The 17425-nt window shown below is 46.1% G+C and overlaps 1 protein-coding gene across 1 annotated transcript in view; it reads left to right on the plus strand.

The window, feature by feature from the left end:
- Agpat4 (1-acylglycerol-3-phosphate O-acyltransferase 4) overlaps positions 1-17425 on the plus strand; it is a 101598-nt gene that overhangs the window by 30403 nt on the left and 53770 nt on the right. Inside the window, exon 2 of the mRNA XM_076859382.1 lies at positions 3132-3398. Coding sequence (XP_076715497.1) covers positions 3221-3398 — 178 coding nt within the window. The 5' untranslated portion in view covers positions 3132-3220. The remainder of the gene's footprint in view (positions 1-3131; positions 3399-17425) is intronic.

Below are 17425 nucleotides of genomic sequence, written 5' to 3' on the forward strand. Positions count from 1 at the left end.
AACTTACAGCATTTTCATCTTGTTCTTCAGTTAAATTCCTGAATATTCTTATTTTGTTTTTACATATAAATTTGAGAATCAGTTTATAAATCCTTTTTTTTTCACTGCTATAACAAAATGCCAGAAGCTGGATAATATATGAAGAAAAGATGTTTGTTTGGCATATAGTTCTGGAGGTTTGAGAGCAGAGCACCTGCTTCTGCGTGGCCTTGACGAAAGCCTCCTGGTGGATGGATAGAATGAGGGTTGGAGCACGGGAGAGTGACAGACCACATGGCAAGGCAGGACCGGAGAGCCAGGAGGGACTGTCTCATTTGTTATGACAATCTGCTCTCATGAGCACTCTTTAGACCAGCATTAATCCCCCCAGGGGCAGTGCCCCCTGTAACCTAACCACCTCCCACCAGGCCCCACCTCTGAAAGGCCACCCACGCCCAACGTCATCACACTCACAAAATCCAAAATCGATGGGGGTGGATTAAAATCTATTATCCCTTTTTACAGACTGGACATAGAGCAGAGCTTCAAACCCAGGCAACCCAGGGCTTCCACCTGCTCCCCACCCCCACAGCAGTCTAAGACTGGGATTCGAGGTCAGAGGTGGAGGTCAAAAACCTAAGAACCCAAAGAAACCAGGGCTGTGTGCCCACTCCTCCGAAGGCTTGCCTGCCCGGTCCCCCCTTGAACACTGCCAATGTCATGCTGAGCCCCAGTGGGTTAGTATCAGGGAGGGCTTTACCTGAGGATATGGTGGTCTTGAACTTTCACAAGGAGAAAATCCTTCCTTTTCCTAACACCCTGCCACTGATTGGGAGCTGAAGAAGGCGGCCCCGCCCAGGACCCCTGCATATCTGATATTGGCTGGTTTCCTTTTCTTGGTGCTAAATCAGCAAAGGATTTGTTAAGTACGTTACCTACGTTTGCTAGACCCCAGGAACCCAGGGAAGAATCACACTTCTAGCAAGACTGTCTGGAAGCTATTAGTGACTAATCCAGGTACTAGGAATAAATTGCATGAATATTCAACATCCAACGGCGACTGCTGCCAACTGTATCCAAAATCACTCCTTCCTGTGCATGTGGCTGCTCAAGCTCTGTGCCTGGTCCTGAGAGGGAGGCTGCCCGCGTCAAGTTCACAGTCCGGAAACGTCTGCAGAAATGCTGTCTAGGAAGGGCTGAAACGTGCTTGCTCTGACCAGCTCTGCCACACCGATGGCAGAGAAACCCGGCCAAAGGTTCCGTGGCATGTCCCTCTCAGAAAGCCATGGGAGTAACACAGGGTGCAGTACCCCTTCCAGACCACCTGGGCAAGTGGTACGCGCCTCCAGTGACCATCCTCACAGCTGAGTGTTGAGGGCCACAGCCAAGTCGGGATGACGCATGGCATTTTTGCCAGAAGTAGTGGTTGAGAGGTGACGCTAGCTAGGCATTAAGATGATGACTTTTGAGTTCTGGCAGAGTTCCCGTTGAGTTCCGCTTGAGCTCTCACGGGGATTCCTGGAGAGTTCCCATTGGTTGGGGAAGTGCTGGAGGAGGGATTTTCCGGTTGCTGGTTCCTGGAGGAGCCCCGTGGGTGGCGTTCGGGAGAATTCCTGGGAGCATGTGTGGAATGTGCTGGTGGAGTTCAGAAATAAAGTTTGTTCCTGCTTCAGTGGCTCGTGATTTGTGCCCAGCCAGACTGGGGCAGCTGAGGTCGTCCCCAAGCCAACCTAGAGTTCCCAGGAGAGAGGCCAGCTTCCCCACTCTGAGCGTCCTTTGGGCCCATGAACCTCCATGCAGGCCACATGGTCTTTTGCTCTTGGGATAACTTCTGGGCTGTTCTGAGCCAAGAGAAGCCCCTCCTCAGACCTAAGGAGTACAACAGCCAGGACAGGTGCAGGAAAGAGCTCAGAGTTACAGCCAAGCCCCAAGATCAGTTGTCAGTTGCCCAACTTAGGAGTTGCCTCAGTTTCTTTTTTTGAAAAATGGGTTAATAATACTTACCTTGTAGGATTCATGGGCGTGTTGAAGGAGATAATAGATGTGCAGCTATTACATAGACCATTCATTTGGGGGCATTATTGATGAAGATTGTGACAAATCTAGGATCTGTCAACTATTAAAGTTGGTCCTAGAACTTGTGTTCTTCCTGGGGTACATTCTGCTCCTAGGAGAAGCCAGCCTGCTCTGCTCCCGCCAGCCTGCATCAGAGCCTCCCAGACCCCTGCCTTTGCACCTTGCCTCAAAGGCTTCATTTGTCAAACTGTGAGGTCATTTCGTTTTGGAGCTGGAGTCTGGTCACAGGACCAGGAACCTGGTTGCTCTGTATGTGTTGCATGTCTGATTTTAGAACATTTAAGGTGTGTGGGGGGAGAAGGGGTACAGTGGGGGAGTCCTCTTGTCTTCATAGTTAGGAGTGTTTACTGGCATCCACAAAGTTCAGCCTCTGTCTACCTTCATTAAATCATTCTGCACATATTAGAAAATAATTGCATTCCGTCCACATGCTGATGATGGTTTCCGGGGCTGGGAGACAGTGATGATCTTCAAGATGGTCTTGGAGCAGCTGGCAGCCCAGAGGAGGAAGGCGAGCCCCTGGACCAGCAAGCAGAGGGACAGCAGATGTGCACTAGGATGGGGTACTGGGGGGCCAGTCCAGCCCCACTGTGTCCCCAAAACGAAGCCCAGGGCTGGAGTTCAGGCACGTCCTGCCAGAAGGGAGGGGCCATTGAGACCTGGAGGAAAAGAACAAACAAGACACAGAGGGAGAAGGACAGGCCAGGTGGGGGGGGTGACAGAGGGAAGGCCCAGAGCTGGGGCCTTCACTGGGAGCCGCATGGACCGGGGACAGCACGTGGGAATGTGGCTCAGTGCCCACCTGGCCACCACTCAGCTGGGAGCGTGGAGACCCATCTACAATAATGGTCCCAACTTCAGAGGGCTCCCAAGAGTTAGAGGGGATGTTGTTCTAAAAGCATCCAGACTGCAGCTGCAGGAACTAAGCGCTATGGCAATATTTGCGAAATAAAAGTAAATCGACTGAGGCACACAGAGTCTAATCTCGAGCATAAATTTTTCTTTTCAGAGCATCTTTTCTGACTTCAAAAGCACATCACGCTTTGGCTAATGTTTGGCATCTGTTTGTGTTTCAGCGGCTTTTCCTGAGTCCTGGGTCTTCCTTTCGTCTGGACATATTCTACCGCAGCTATTTATTTATTTTTGAACAAGAACATCTCACGTCATGGACCTCGTTGGACTGCTCAAGTCCCAGTTCCTGTGCCACCTGGTTTTCTGCTACGTGTTCATTGCCTCGGGGCTCATCATCAACGCCACGCAGCTCTGCACGCTCGTCCTCTGGCCCATCAACAAGCAGCTCTTCAGGAAGATCAACTGCAGACTGTCCTACTGCGTCTCCAGCCGTAAGACCCTTCCTTACACTTCTGTCCTCCCGGCTTCCCCGGGTCCAGTCTGTCGGGACTGTGGCTCTTGACATGGTCCCCTGGACTTTCGGTCCCTGCTCCGCTGCTCTGGGTTTTGTTTTGGTCTGCTTTCTGTTGGAAATGTCTGTTTTCATCCTCACTCTTTGAAAATCGTGCTTTGAATGAGGACTGCCAGGAACGTGAAATTCAGTGGGCAAGAATGCTGTGTGGCTTCTACCCTCAGTTCTTGCTTCTCACACGCGACCGTGTCCCTGGGTCTTAGTTATCCTTAGAGCAACAGTAGGTACATCTGGCCTGTGAGTGTACCTGTGAGTCTCTCTGCGTGTGTACATTGACACACTATATATACACTTCTTTTGGCAATGCTGGGGATCAAATATGCATATATTTTTTTAAATGAATGGCAATTTTCTATATTCTCTTCCTTGCTTTCCCCCATCTTTTATTTTGAGGTGATCATAGATTTACATGCAACTCTAAGAAACAATAAGGTAAAATCCCAAATGCCCTTCAGCCCGTTTCCCCCGGTGGTAACATCTTGCACAGTGAATTACAACATCCCTAGAAATGGACATTAAGACGATCCACCAACCCTTCTTGGCTTTCTCAGCTCTTATACACACTTGTTGGTGTGTGTGTTTATGTCATTAGTTTCACACATGACTAATCTAAGTAGCCTGAGTTTGGGCATTTAAAAGGGAAATCAGTGTACTGCGTATCTAGAGATGTGCTCCATCATTGCTGTTGATTGACTTTAAGCTCATACCTCTTCTCAAAAGCGGAACATGCACTGTATCTGTAGCATTACGCACAGGTACAAACGTATTTCAAAATATGAATGCTTTCAAATTAGTCCTCTTCAAAATCTGTAACCTTAGATTATGTCACCAGTCCAAAATCATCGATATTTTTGTGAAACCTTAAAGAAAAAAAAGAATTTGAATCAAAACAATAAAAGCTATGTATAATTTTCTAAATGAGTTACTAGTGATCTAGTTTGTTTTTATGTTTTTAATGTATTTTTAACTTTTATTGACACGTAGTAATTATGCATATTTTGGGGGTACAGTGTGACACTTTGATATGTATATACAAGCACAATGATCAGATCAGAATAACTGGGCACATCCATCATCTCAAACAGTCGTTGCTCTTTGTCTTGGGAACATTCCAGTTCTCTCTACCAGCCACTTTGAAATATACCATTGATTTTTGTTGTAATATCCTACTGTGCTGTAGCACATTAGAAGTTACTACTCCTCTACGCCACAATGCTGCACCTGTTAGCTGAGCTCTCTCCATCCCTCTCCCCCTCGCCTTCCCAGGCTCTGGGAACCACCATCCAACTTTCCACATGTAAATGAGAACTTGTGGAATTTGTCTTTCTACGCCTGACTGATTCCCCTTAGCATAACATCCTTTGCTTCTGTTCATGTTGCTGTAACTGATATTTTGCCATTCACTTTTGTGCTGAGTAATATTCTAACACAGGTGTGGACCACATTTTCTCCATCTGCCCATCCTTCAGTGGACACTGGGTTGATTGATCAATCTCTTGGCTATGTTGAGTAGTGCTGTAACACACTGTGAAGTACTGATGTCTCGTGACATACTGATTTTATTTCCTTTGGATGTCTATCCAGTCGTGGGAGTGCTAGATATGTGGCGGTTCTGTTTCCGGCTTCTTGAGGAACCTCTGCACTGCTTTCCACAATAGCTGTGCTAATTTATATGGTTAGCACTGCTGGCTTTCCCTGAATCCTCGCCACCAATTGCTATTTTTTTGACCCTTTGAAAACAGCCATTCTAAGTGGGGTAAGATGGTATTTCAGTGTGGTTTTGATTGGCATTTCTCTGATGAGTAGTCATGTTGAACATTTTTTCATATGTTTGCCATTTATACTTCTTTTTTGAGAAATGTCTATTTAGGTCATTTGCCCATTTTTAAAATCAGCTCACCATCACCATCATCACCATCATCACTGCCACCATCACCATCATCATCACCATCAGTCACTGTCTTCATCACCATCATTACCATCATCACCATCACTACCTGACCATCATCATCACCACCACTATCACCATCGTCATCACCATCATCGTCACCATCAACCACTGTCATCATCACCATCACTACCATCATCACCTGACCGTCGTCATCATCATCACCACTATCACCATCATCACCACCACTATCACCATCATCATCACCATCCATCACCATCATCGTCACCGTCATCATTTTATTTTGAGTTGCCTGCACTCCTTAATGTCCTGGATATTAACCCCTTGCCAGATGACTAGTTCATTGTGATTATTACACAAGCATGAAATAACGTTTGCTCCAATTCAGTCCCTTGTACTTTTTTCCTCCTCTTCTTCCTCCCCCTGTTCCCTTTCCTTTACTTACTGATCTTTCTCCTGTTTATTTATGGTTTTTAAAATTAGTGCATTACAGATATACATAAAGGAGATATTCATATACATACAGGGGCAGTTTTGGTCAGCTTTGCCCCCCCATTCTTCCCTTTTCCTGTCCCTCCTCCCTCCCCCATCTGCTTTTTCCACTCCATTGATCTTTCTTCTATTTTCATGGAATGCTCCCAACGTCTTTCTTTGTTTCTTTTCTTTCCCCTTTATTTTGGTCTAGCTTCCGCATATGGGAGAAACATTCAGCCCTTCTGAGTCTGGCTTATGTCACTTCACGCGATGCTCTCTAGTTCATCCATTCACCAGCAAATGCTGTGATTTCCTTCTTCTTCAAGGTTGAGTGAAACTCCATTGTGTAGATAGACCACTTTTTTTCCTATTGTTCTTTGACAGGCACCTAGATGTTTCCATAATTTGGCCGTTGTGTATTGCACTGTACTGATGTGGCTGCATTCCTGTAGTAGGTGCTGATTTTGGATCCCTTGGGTGTATCCCAAGGAGTGCTCTAGCTGGTCATGTGGTGTTTCCTTTCCTCATTTTTTCAGGAGGCTCCATATTGTTTCCCAGACTGGCTGTACTAATTTGCAGTCCCAACAATAATGTATGAATGTACATTTCCCCCACATCCTTACTCACATTTATTGTTATTTGTATACTTGATAATTGCCATTCTGATTTAAAATCAGGAATCACTACACGGGATGGCATCAAATTATAAAGCTTCTACACAGCAAAGGAAACAATTAGGAGCCTAAAGAGAGACACTACAGAAGGGAGAAAGATCTTTGCCATCTGCTCCTCAGATAGGAGCTTAATATCCAGAATGTATAAAGAATTCAAAAAGTTTAACACCAAAAGAATAAATGACTCAATAAACAAATGAACAAAGGAATTAAACAGATACTTCCCCCCCCCCCCATACCAGTGATTGAAGTCAGGGCCACTTAACCACTGAGCCACATCCTCAACCCCCCACCCTTTTTTTTTTTTTTTGTATTTTACTTAGAGACATGGTCTCACTGAGTTACTTAGTGCCTTGCTAAGTTGCTGAGTCTGACTTTGAACTCTCAATCCTCTTGCCTCGACCTCTGGAGCTGCTGGGATTATAGACGTGCACCACTGCACCCAGCTAAACAGATACTTCTTAAAAGAAGAAATACAAATGACCAATATATATGGAAAAATGGCAATTATCAAGAATATCAGGGAAATGCAAATCAAAATAACACTGAGATTTGATCTCACTCTAGTCAGAATGGCAATTATCAAGTTTCAGATCTTACATATAAATTTGATACATTTGGAGTTGATTTTTTTTTTTTTTAAATGATGAGAGTTAGGGATCTACTTTCATTCTTCTGCATGTGGAATCCAGTTTTCCCAATATCATTGAGGGGACTGTCCTTTGAAGAGTATGTCCCTGCTGACTCTGTCAAAAATCAGTTAGCTATAAAAATATGAGTTTATTTCTGGGTTCTCTGTGCTATCCCACTGGTCTCTGTTCTATATCGTAGCTTCATAAAAAGTCTTGCATTCAGGTGTCAGGATGCCTCCCACTATGCTCTTTTGTTTGGGATTGCTGGACTATTGTCTTTGTGGTTTCATACAAATTAGGAGGGTTTTTTCCCCCCTATGTTTATGAAGAATGTCATTTGTATTTGTTAGGAATTACAGAATCTATGGATTACTTTGAGTAGCATGGGCATTTTATATTTTTAATTTTAATTTTTTTGCAGTACTGGGAATTGAACCCAGGGATGCTCTACCACTGAATTACACTCCCAGTATTTTCATTTGATTTTTTTGAGATAGCATCTCACTACGTTGCTGAGGCTGGCTATGAACTTGTGATCCTCTTGCCTCAGCCTCCTGAGTCACTGCGATTACAGGTGAACACTATGACCAGCAGCACGGACATTTTAACAATTATTCAATCTGTCTAAAGATTGAATAATTGTTAAAAAGACAGACAGATTGAATAATTGTTAAAATGTCGGTGCTGCTGGTCATAGTGTTCACCTGTAATCCCAGTGACTTTAATTGATATTAGTTCTTCTTTAAAAATTTGGTCAGATTCAATAGGGAATGTGTTTGTGTGTGTGTGTGGGGGGGGGGTGTGTCCTCTTTATCGTCCTTCATTAGCATTTTTGAATTTCATTGTACAGACCACTTGCTTCCTCAGTTAAGTTGATCTCTAGACATTTTTTTTCCTTCGTAGCTATTGTGAATGGGATTGCTTTCATTTCTTTCTCAGCAGTTTCGTTAGTGGTGTTTAACAATGCTGTTGACTTTTGTATGTTGATCTTGTGTCCTGCAACCTGACTGTTTTAGTAGTTTGGGATGGAGTCATGAAATCATGTCCTCTGCCAATAGGGATGAGCTGATGTTCTCCTTTCCTACTCGAATGTCCTTTATTTATTCCTCTTATGCTCCACTCTGCTTAAGACGTCCAGTACTAGGTGGAATAGCATGGTGGAAGTGGGCATCCTTGTCTGGGTCCTGACCCTACTGGAAATGGCCTTCACCCCTTCAGTAGGATGTTGGCTGTGGGTTTATCTTTAGTATTTAGCCTTTATTGAGGTACATTCCTTCCTAGTATTTGAGGGTGTTTATCATGAAGGTATGTTGAATTTCATTGAAATTTTTGGTTGCATCTGTTAAGGCAATGAGAAGGTCTAGGGCCTCCACCCTGTCCATGTGATGTATCACATTTCCTGATTCCCATGAGGAACCTTCCTGCACCCCTGGGATTAGCCCCACTTGATCATGATGTGTAATATTTCGGATTTAGTGCTGTTGATTTAGTTCGCCAGCATTTGGCACAGATTTTCGCATCTGTATTCATCAGGGATATTGGTTTGTGGTTTTCTCTCTTTATCCCTTTGATTTCTTTTCAACGTCCTTTTCTGGTTTTAGCTGGTCTTACAGAATGAATTTGGAAGGGTTGTTCCATTTCCGTTTTGGTGGTGCTAGGTTTTGTTTTCCTCCCCCCCCCCCCCCCCCCCGCCCTTATTTCTTTTATTTTCTTTTGAGGGGGGAATACTTTGAGGAAATTGATATTAGTTCCTCTTTAAAAGTTTGGTCAGATCAGTAGGGAAGCCGTTTGGTCCTTGGCATCTTTGCATCTTTTCCTGCCTGTGGTGTGGATTCTAATGTTTCTTTTTCATTTCTGATTTTATTCATTTCCACCGCTTCTCTTTTTTTCTCAGTCTAGCTAAAATCTTGTTGACTTTGTTTCCTTTTAAAAAGCAGACTCTCTCTTCCGTCTGTCTTTGGTGTTCTTTTACATTCTCTATTTTATTTCTGCTCTGATGTTTGTTATTCTTTTCTTCCTTTAATTTTAGGTTTGTTTTGTTCTTGTGTTTCTAGTTCCTTGAGTTGTATCATCAGGTTGTTTATTTAAAACTTTTTTTTTTCTTTTTTTGATGTAGGCATTTATTTCTATAAACTTTCCTGTTTGTAATTTTTTTTCTTTATCCCAAAGATTTTGGTACGTTGTTTCCATTTTCATTCATCTCAAGAAAGTTTAAAATGTCCTTTTGATTTCTTCATTGATTGTGGATCATTTAAGATCATATCATTCAGTTTCCACATATTTGTACCATTTCTAAAGTTTCTCTTGTCGTTTCTAATTTTATTCCACTGTCACCAGGGAAGATACATGATATGGTTCTGATTTTTAAATATCTGTTGAGACTTGTTTTGCATGCTGACACAGGCTCTGTCCTGGAGAATGTTGCACGTGCTGATGAGTAGAATAGATCTTCTGCAGCTGTTGGATGAAATGTTCTGTAAACATCTGTTAGGTCATTTGATCTACAGTGTAGTTTAACTCCAATGTTTCTTTGTTTTTTTTTTTTTGTTGTTCTAGATGACTTACCCACTGATGAAAGTGGAAAATTAAAGTCCCCAGCTATTCCTGCATTTGGAGTCTATTTCTACCTTTAACATTTGGTAACATTTGCTTTATATAATTGAGTGCTCAGTGACATGTGCGTATATATCACAATTGTTATTTCTTATTGTTGAATTGATCTTTCTTTCCTTCTATTACACTGTGGTCTTCCTGGCCTCTGTTTACATTTTGTAGCTTGCGTCTGTTTTGCGTGATGTAGGAGGAGCCGCTTCTGCTGACTTCTGATTCCCTGTATATGGTAGATCTTTGCTATCCTTTCATTTCCAGTCTGTGTGTGTCTTTAATAGTGAAGTGAGTTTCTTAAAATCAGCATATCAGTGTGTGTGTGTGTGTGTGTGTGTGTGTGTGTGTGTTTAACCCATTCAGTCAGTTTAAGTCTTTTAATTGGGAATTTAATGGATTTACACTTAAGATTATTGTTGATAAATAAATACTACTTGTCATTTTTTCTGTAAAACCTTTGTTCCTTTCTTCCTATGTTCCTATTTATGATTTGATGATTTTATGTGTTGAGAATGTTTGATTCTCTTCCCTCTTTTGTGTATCTACTCTACTAGTGAGTTTTGTACTTTTTCATGTTTCATGATGATAGTATCTTTTTTGCATCTTTAAGCAAAAAAAAAAAAATCTATAGAGTTGGGTTATTTTGGAATGACTTTCTTCTTCATTTCTGAAGGATAATTTTGCTGGGCATAATATTCTTGGTTGACAAATTTTTTCTTTTAGGACTTGGAATGTATCATCCCCCCCGCCCACCCCCCTTTTTTAAAAAAATATTATCACCCCTTGTCCAGGTTTGTAAGCTTTCTGCTGAGAAGTCTGCTGTTAGTCACATGGGGATTCCCTTATATGTGAATTCTCATTGTCTTGCTATTTTTAGAATTCTCCTTCTTGTTTAGTACTTCTGACAGTTCACTTATATAATGTTCCTTGGAAAGCATCTTTTTTAGTGGAATCTATTATAGGTACTTTGAGTTTCCTGGATCTGGGTGTCCATATTTTTTCCAAGATTTAGAATGTTTTGCTATTACTTTGTAGATTTTTTTTAATGCCTCCCCCCACCCCCCTTCTTCCGGAGGACCTATAATGCAAATATTTGTTTGCTTCTTGGTGTTCCTTCTGTCTCATAAGCTTCCTTCATTCCCCTAAGGTTTTTTCCTTCTGTGTGATAGATTTATTTCAAAAGACCTTTTTTCAAGCTAAAATTTTTTTGTGTGTATGCTTGATTTGTCTCTTGTTGAGGCTCCTGCATTTCTATTTCATTTTTTGAGTTTGTTAGCTCCACATTTCTATATGGTAGTTGTTAATGATCCCTATCTCTTTGCCAAATGTATTCAGGTCATGAATTGTTTTCCTAACCTCACTGAATTCTTGCTCAGTATTCTCTTATATCTTTATTTCCTTACCATCGTTAGTTTGCATTCTTTTAAAGGAAGTTCGTGGATTTCATTTTCTTCGTGGTCTGTTTCTAAAAAGTTGCTGTTTTGTTGTTGTTTGGAGGCACCACGTCACTGTGTCCTTTCCTGCTTCTTGCATCTCTACCTTGATGTGGATCATTGCCTCTGACAGTTTTGTGGGGTGGTTTTCATAGTTAAAGGCCCTCCTGACTTTGTGTTCTAGGATGTAGGCTGTGTGGGCTCTGTTGGTTTTGGCTCAAGGGGAGAGCAGCAGTGATGGAGATGTCGATGCTGTTGTCTAAGTGGCCCAGACCATAGGGATTTGTGGTTGTTGCTCCACCAGCTGGGGTGCATCTCTCTAGGGAGGGTGAGTTTACCGCAGCTCTGGGAATGGTGAGCCCACATAGGCGAAGGATGACTGGTGAAGTGGGGGGGTAGAGTGCGTGGTGCTGTGTGAGGCCCACAGGTGGTTGGCTTCCCTGATGGGCCCTGGTGGGGTATCTGTCAGTGTGCCAGGGCCATGCAGATGCCTTTGCAGAGCCATGGTGGGGGTGGGGGGTGGCAACCTGCTCTAGGTGAGCTTCCTGTTTAGTTTCTGAGACCTCAGAAAGCCAAGCAGCTTAGGGAAGGCTACCTGGTTGCTTCCTGTGGACAATGGGTGGGGTTGCCTGCTGCATCCCAGGACATTGATGGGTTGACCTTCTCATGACAGGCTGTGTCCGAGCCACTCAGGATAGACAGCCCAGCTACTTTACAAGGGAAAGTAGGGGTAATCAGACAACCTGCCTGCTTCCCATGGGTCTCTATGGGCTTAGCCACTCAGAATGCACTGTAGGCTGTGACCTGGGTGTGAGGGGGATTTGGACCCTGGCTGCATGGCAGGAGCCTGCACAGTCAGGGCACAATGCTACTGGGCTCTCTCTAGAGCAGTGCTATCGTGCAGTGACCCAGCAGCTCCCCAACAGGACTTGGAGCCCACAAAAAGTTGCATGCCTCTCAGCAGCATATGCTTCATGCCTGCTGGGGGCCAGTGCTTTCCCCTTAGGTTAGGCTGCCCTGGCTTTAGGGACGATCTCCCCTGCAGAGAAGGGATGGTAGCTGCTATGTGCCTCTCTCCCTTCTTTATAAGGCTGTTGTGTGTCTCCGTGCTCCATGATACCTCTCTGCCCCACCCCACTGCACTCCAGTGCCCCACCCCAAACCCTCCCAGTGATGTAGCTCAAGATTTCCCTTTCTTGGGTCCTTTTTTGCAATGAAAAAACACAGCAGGCACCTCTAGTTAGCCATCTTGAAGTCCCAATACCTTTTGTGTCTTATTTTTGTAAACTACCTGTAAGGGAAAAAGTGATAGCAACATCCTTATTCATGATGTCTTTTACCAACTCAGAATGTGCAAATGTGTCGGATGCTATTTCTATTATGGCTTGAGCACAATATTTATCATATCTTGTATTAGAGTGTTTTACATAAATATGTCTTGAAAATGTTCATAACAGCATAAGGCTGATGTAATGGTCCAAAAATCTCTGTAATCCATTTGTCTGTGGCCTGTTAAGTATGAACACCCATTGAATCCAATTCCTCATAATGTACTTCTCTTTAGCATGTGTTTTACTGGATCTTGTTCTCCTGGTATTTAGCCATCTAGGATAGTAACGGAAAAGGAAAGACTTGTCAGGATAGGGCAGAGAGAGCAGGAGATGGTCTGGAGCTATAGCTGTTTGAAGACAGGAGTTTGCATAATTGAGAGGGGAGCTAGTTGCCTGAGATTAACCTTATAATTTTAAATGCCTTTTACACTCTAGCAACAATTTTCTTTTTCTTTCTTTCTTTTTTGCAAAATTAAAGATTTACTACAGCAATGTTGGTCGTACTTTTCATGGAAACCTGCATGTATATAATTTGCATGCACCTTGGGAGATCCCCAAATCTTTCAGTTTGAAATTAAAAATCACAGATATTTGCACTATCATAATCCCTGTCCAAATTTCAAGCAGATGGTGGCTAAGGATCGGATTACTCATTAGTAGTTAAGAAGTTAAGAAATCAGATCTGGGATCTAAGTTCCTGAAGGCACTATCTTTTGTTCTCAAGTACCTGCTTGTTTCTGATATAGATTAATAAGTAACAAATGCAGAAAGCAAGGTGGAATATTTATCATCATAAATTATTTAGAACAAATTCCAAATGAAACTCAAGGAGTTAATCCTGCAAGATGACTAGCATTTCAGGGCAGGCACCTCCATCCAGGTGTGTGTCCCATAATGCTGTGTGACTGCTTCCCCATGGGCTTTGGGGCCAGCAGTAGCAGAGACATGTTCTAGTGATCTGAAAGGAGAAGGAAAGACTTCTGTCTAAAGGAGCAGTCCTCGCTCCAAGGGAGGGAGACTGTGGCAGAGGCAGGGGATCCATGTTGGGCACAGCTCATGGCCACCTCCCTGTAGTGAGTCCATTCAAATCAAGAATGGTGCCCCTTGTGCAGGGTTCTCCCTGTTCTGTCTTCCAGCAGGCATTAGGTGCGGGGCTGGCCTTTTTTGCTGCTTCTTTTTCCTTGTTCTGATTGACAGATTCACTCACACCTGGAGAGTTTCACAGCCTCCAAAGCCCTGAAGAGAGCATTGGGAAGGTTTCCTGGGCTCTGACGCAGCAGGCGGCGGCTCTCGGGCTGTTCTGCAGCTTCAGTTTGGTTTAGCTCCCGTCTTCTCTCCAGTTCAGATAAAAACTATTCACGGGGTCTAATTGTGTCTTCTGGCATATGAATCACGCTAAGCGTACAAAATCAGCAGCATTCATCATTCGCAGTTGATTTTCTAAGAAAAAGGGCAGAATAGAGTGTTTCCTCAAGATGCGGATGCGTCCCTCGCCCTGGCCACGCTTCACTAACACAGCTATGCCCTCTCCCTTCTCACATTAACTGTTGGTTAAGGGCTGGATGCTGTAACACATGCCAACTCACATGCCAAAGGCCACACTGATGTCAACGATAGAGTCAAAGCACAGAAAAGAGCAGGACGCCCCAAGAGACAGCGCAAGTCCAGCCCCAAGAACCCCCCTCGTGGTACCCGTTCTGTAATCTAGACGCTGGCTTTTAAGGGGCAGGGGTTGCCCTCTTTTTGCCTGGATATGCAGACAGGAAATGCCAAGGCTGCCTGCTTGGTGTACTGAATGAGCAAGGTAAGACTGGACCGCGCTTCCTGAAGGTCAAAACAAGTAAGACAGGGGTCAGCAGCCGTGCAGGTAGAATTTTGCATTGTGCAGATGTGCCTTTTAATCTCCAGGGAAAGGTGGCCAGGACTGGCAATTTATTTTCCTTCCTCCTGACATGATGGATTTTTAAAAAAACAAAACCAGAAAAATTAGGAGGCTATTCATGTCAGAGCTTAAAACAGGAAAAAAAGAAAATAAAAGCAGGGGTGGGGAAGGAGGGCTACAGATGACTCTGGTGTTCTGAAAAGGACCAGAGGGACAAGGCACAATGGAGACAGCCCCGCCGCCCCGCCCGCCCCTGCTCCGGGCCTCGCTTCCAAATCCAGCGCAGCACGCGGTGCGGAGGGAGCCTGGGAGGGAGCACGCGGTGCGGAGGGAGCCTGGGAGGGAGCACGCGGTGCGGAGGGAGCCTGGGAGGGAGCACGCGGTGCGGAGGGAGCCTGGGAGGGAGCACGCGGTGCGGAGGGAGCCTGGGAGGGAGCACGCGGTGCGGAGGGAGCCTGGGAGGGAGCACGCGGTGCGGAGGGAGCCTGGGAGGGAGCACGCGGTGCGGAGGGAGCCTGGGAGGGAGCCTGCCGCGCGGAGGGAGCCTGCCGCGCTGTCCTGCTGCGCCCGCTCGGTTTCAAAGGCCCGTGACGCAGGCCCCACCGAGTTCCTTTCATGGGCGAGGCCACGTGCTGGCAAGGAGGGGGCAGAATTTGGAGAGTGAGGATGCAAAATAAAACATGGTGCCCACGCACTCCCAGGCCGCGCGGCCGGGGGCGGGCGAGCCGCAGGAACCCTCCCAAATCACAGGGCCCAGGAGGGCAAGGGCCGAGGAAGGCCGGGAAAGGCTGCGCCTGGAAGCCTGTGTGCACGGATGGAAGTTCACCGGGTGTCAGAGGCGGATCTCCGCAGGAGGGAGAGCAAGGAGGGTGGGCAGGGTGGCCGTTTCCTTCCGTGGTGGTTGATCACCTGAGCAGGTGACTTCGAAAACCAACCACATAGGAAATACAGAGGAAGGGATAGAGTTGACCGGGATCCTGTATTCTTCTCACAAAGGGCTTAGATGGTTTTGTTCTTGGGAAGCTGTTGACGTCTGCTTTCCCCGCCCTCCTTTTGAAGGTTGTTTGTGTTGTATTTGCAATGGGGTGGGTGGTGGAGCCACGGCTTAGGCACCCTGGGTGTCCTGCCTTAATGACGACAGACATCTGTGGCGTCCTTCAGGGGCTCCAGCAGCAGCCAGCAACCCTGGCAGAGGTTGTCTGTGATCCTGTCTAGAAGGGAGGACGGGGCTCTAACTTGTCAGCCCCTGCTGAAGCCCGGGCTGTGCAGGCAGGAGGCACGGGGGCTCTGCAGCTTCTGGAGACCTGCATCCCTGGCACCCTCTCTGAACCTGAAGTCCACAGCGAGTGGGAGCCCCTCTGTTCCTGGGGGAGCAGATTCTCCGCCCAGGCAGAGCCTTCTGGGTGAGTTTGAGAGCAGACAGGCTTCCCGGCTGGGTGGAAGGCGTGATTTTGACCCTCCTCTGGACAGGGCCGAGGTTCTCTGGTGTGAATCTGCTCTTGTTCTTATTTGTCATGGCCAAGGAGTCACCAGGCAGGTCTGCAGAGCTACCAAGGTGAAGCTGGTGGAGGGAAGCAGCCTGTGTTCTGCGTTCCAGGGAGACCTGCGGTGGCCTGGGTTCTTTTGGTTCTGGGTTGGTTTTGTTTGATGCTGGGTTCTGCACAGGGCAGTCCCAGAGACTGGCAGGCCCATCTGCTTTTCCACAGTACTGGAACTGTGTCTAGGCGTGGCTGCGGGGCCTGCCCAGGAGGCCTGATTTTGAACCCCGCCCCCTCACAAGTACCCCTTGGCATTACAGTTCCAATAATGCAATAAACTGCAAAACCAGACAATCGCATTTTTCTTTCACAACGACCTCACTATGCTAGAGAAGTGCTGCCAGGCAGGGCAGATGGCAGTCTCATGACCTCTCTCTAGGCCCCTTGGGTGGGACAGAAGGCAGGACCAGGAGGATGCCATGGGGGACAGTCCAGTGCTTTTATTCCCACCTCACAGGTGGGAATTCTGTGCCCTGGAAGTCAATGCCAGGTTGGTCTGGCTCTCCAGGCAGTCCAACGGCCTTCCTGACTCTGAGAAGTATGAGAAGACCAAGCTGAACTGTCACTCTCAGGGCAGCGACTCACCTCTAAGGTGTCAGAAACAGTCTTCATTAAAATGTTCCCAAGTCCCTTCCCCTGCCGCCTCTGAGCCTGCTAACAAGGAAGACAAGATTTACCAGCTTCCGCTGTTGTAGGACCACTGTTCAAAACGCATCCATCTTTGAAGGTCTAAGGAGCCGTCCCTAACAGCTCCAGCTGGGATCCATGCCACCCAAGGCCAGCATTCTGTCCCTGCACTGTAGCTGCACCAGTGGCATTGGAGAGTCAAATCAGTTGGAAAGGGAGTTCATGCCCCTGAGAGCCCCCTTAGAACTGCCCCTCAGCTCCTCGGCCTGCGGCCTGAGGCTCCAAAGCCCTTCTTCTGCACTGAGCAGGGGGGTGTGAGTTCTCCCTTGGAATAGTGCTGTCACTGGCTGGGACATTTTGCTTCCCCTGAAGTATGTGTGTTGCCGCACTGTTCGGTGTGGACAAGCCAACATGGCCCTATCATCTGGAATTGTGTGCTGTAGTAGCCTGATCTCAGGAGGGTCCTTGACTTCCACAGTGGTGGTGTGGTTGGGTGCTCTTGGGCACCAGCAAAGTTTAGCCATCTTCCTTCTGTTCTCTAGGCCTAAGGGGTGTGTGTCCCCAGATGATGACACTCCATCCACCAGATGAGGCTGCGTTGAATCAACAGCAGAGCTCTCACTCCATGTCATTTTGGGGTGACTTGTCCCACAGGTATTCAGGAACACTTAGTATGTGCTTGGTGCTGGGGCCTTGAGGAGAGCAAGGGCCACTGCTGCCCTGTCGCCACACAGCTGCAGCCTGGGTGTCATGGCCACTTGCAAGTCTTTGCCAGGTCCTGCCTAGCACACAGTCGTATCCACAGACCGGAACCGTCGGTTGGCCAAAACGGGCCTTGCTCCC

The sequence above is a fragment of the Callospermophilus lateralis genome, chromosome 6, assembly GCF_048772815.1.
Source record: "Callospermophilus lateralis isolate mCalLat2 chromosome 6, mCalLat2.hap1, whole genome shotgun sequence".
Lineage (NCBI taxonomy): Eukaryota > Metazoa > Chordata > Mammalia > Rodentia > Sciuridae > Callospermophilus > Callospermophilus lateralis.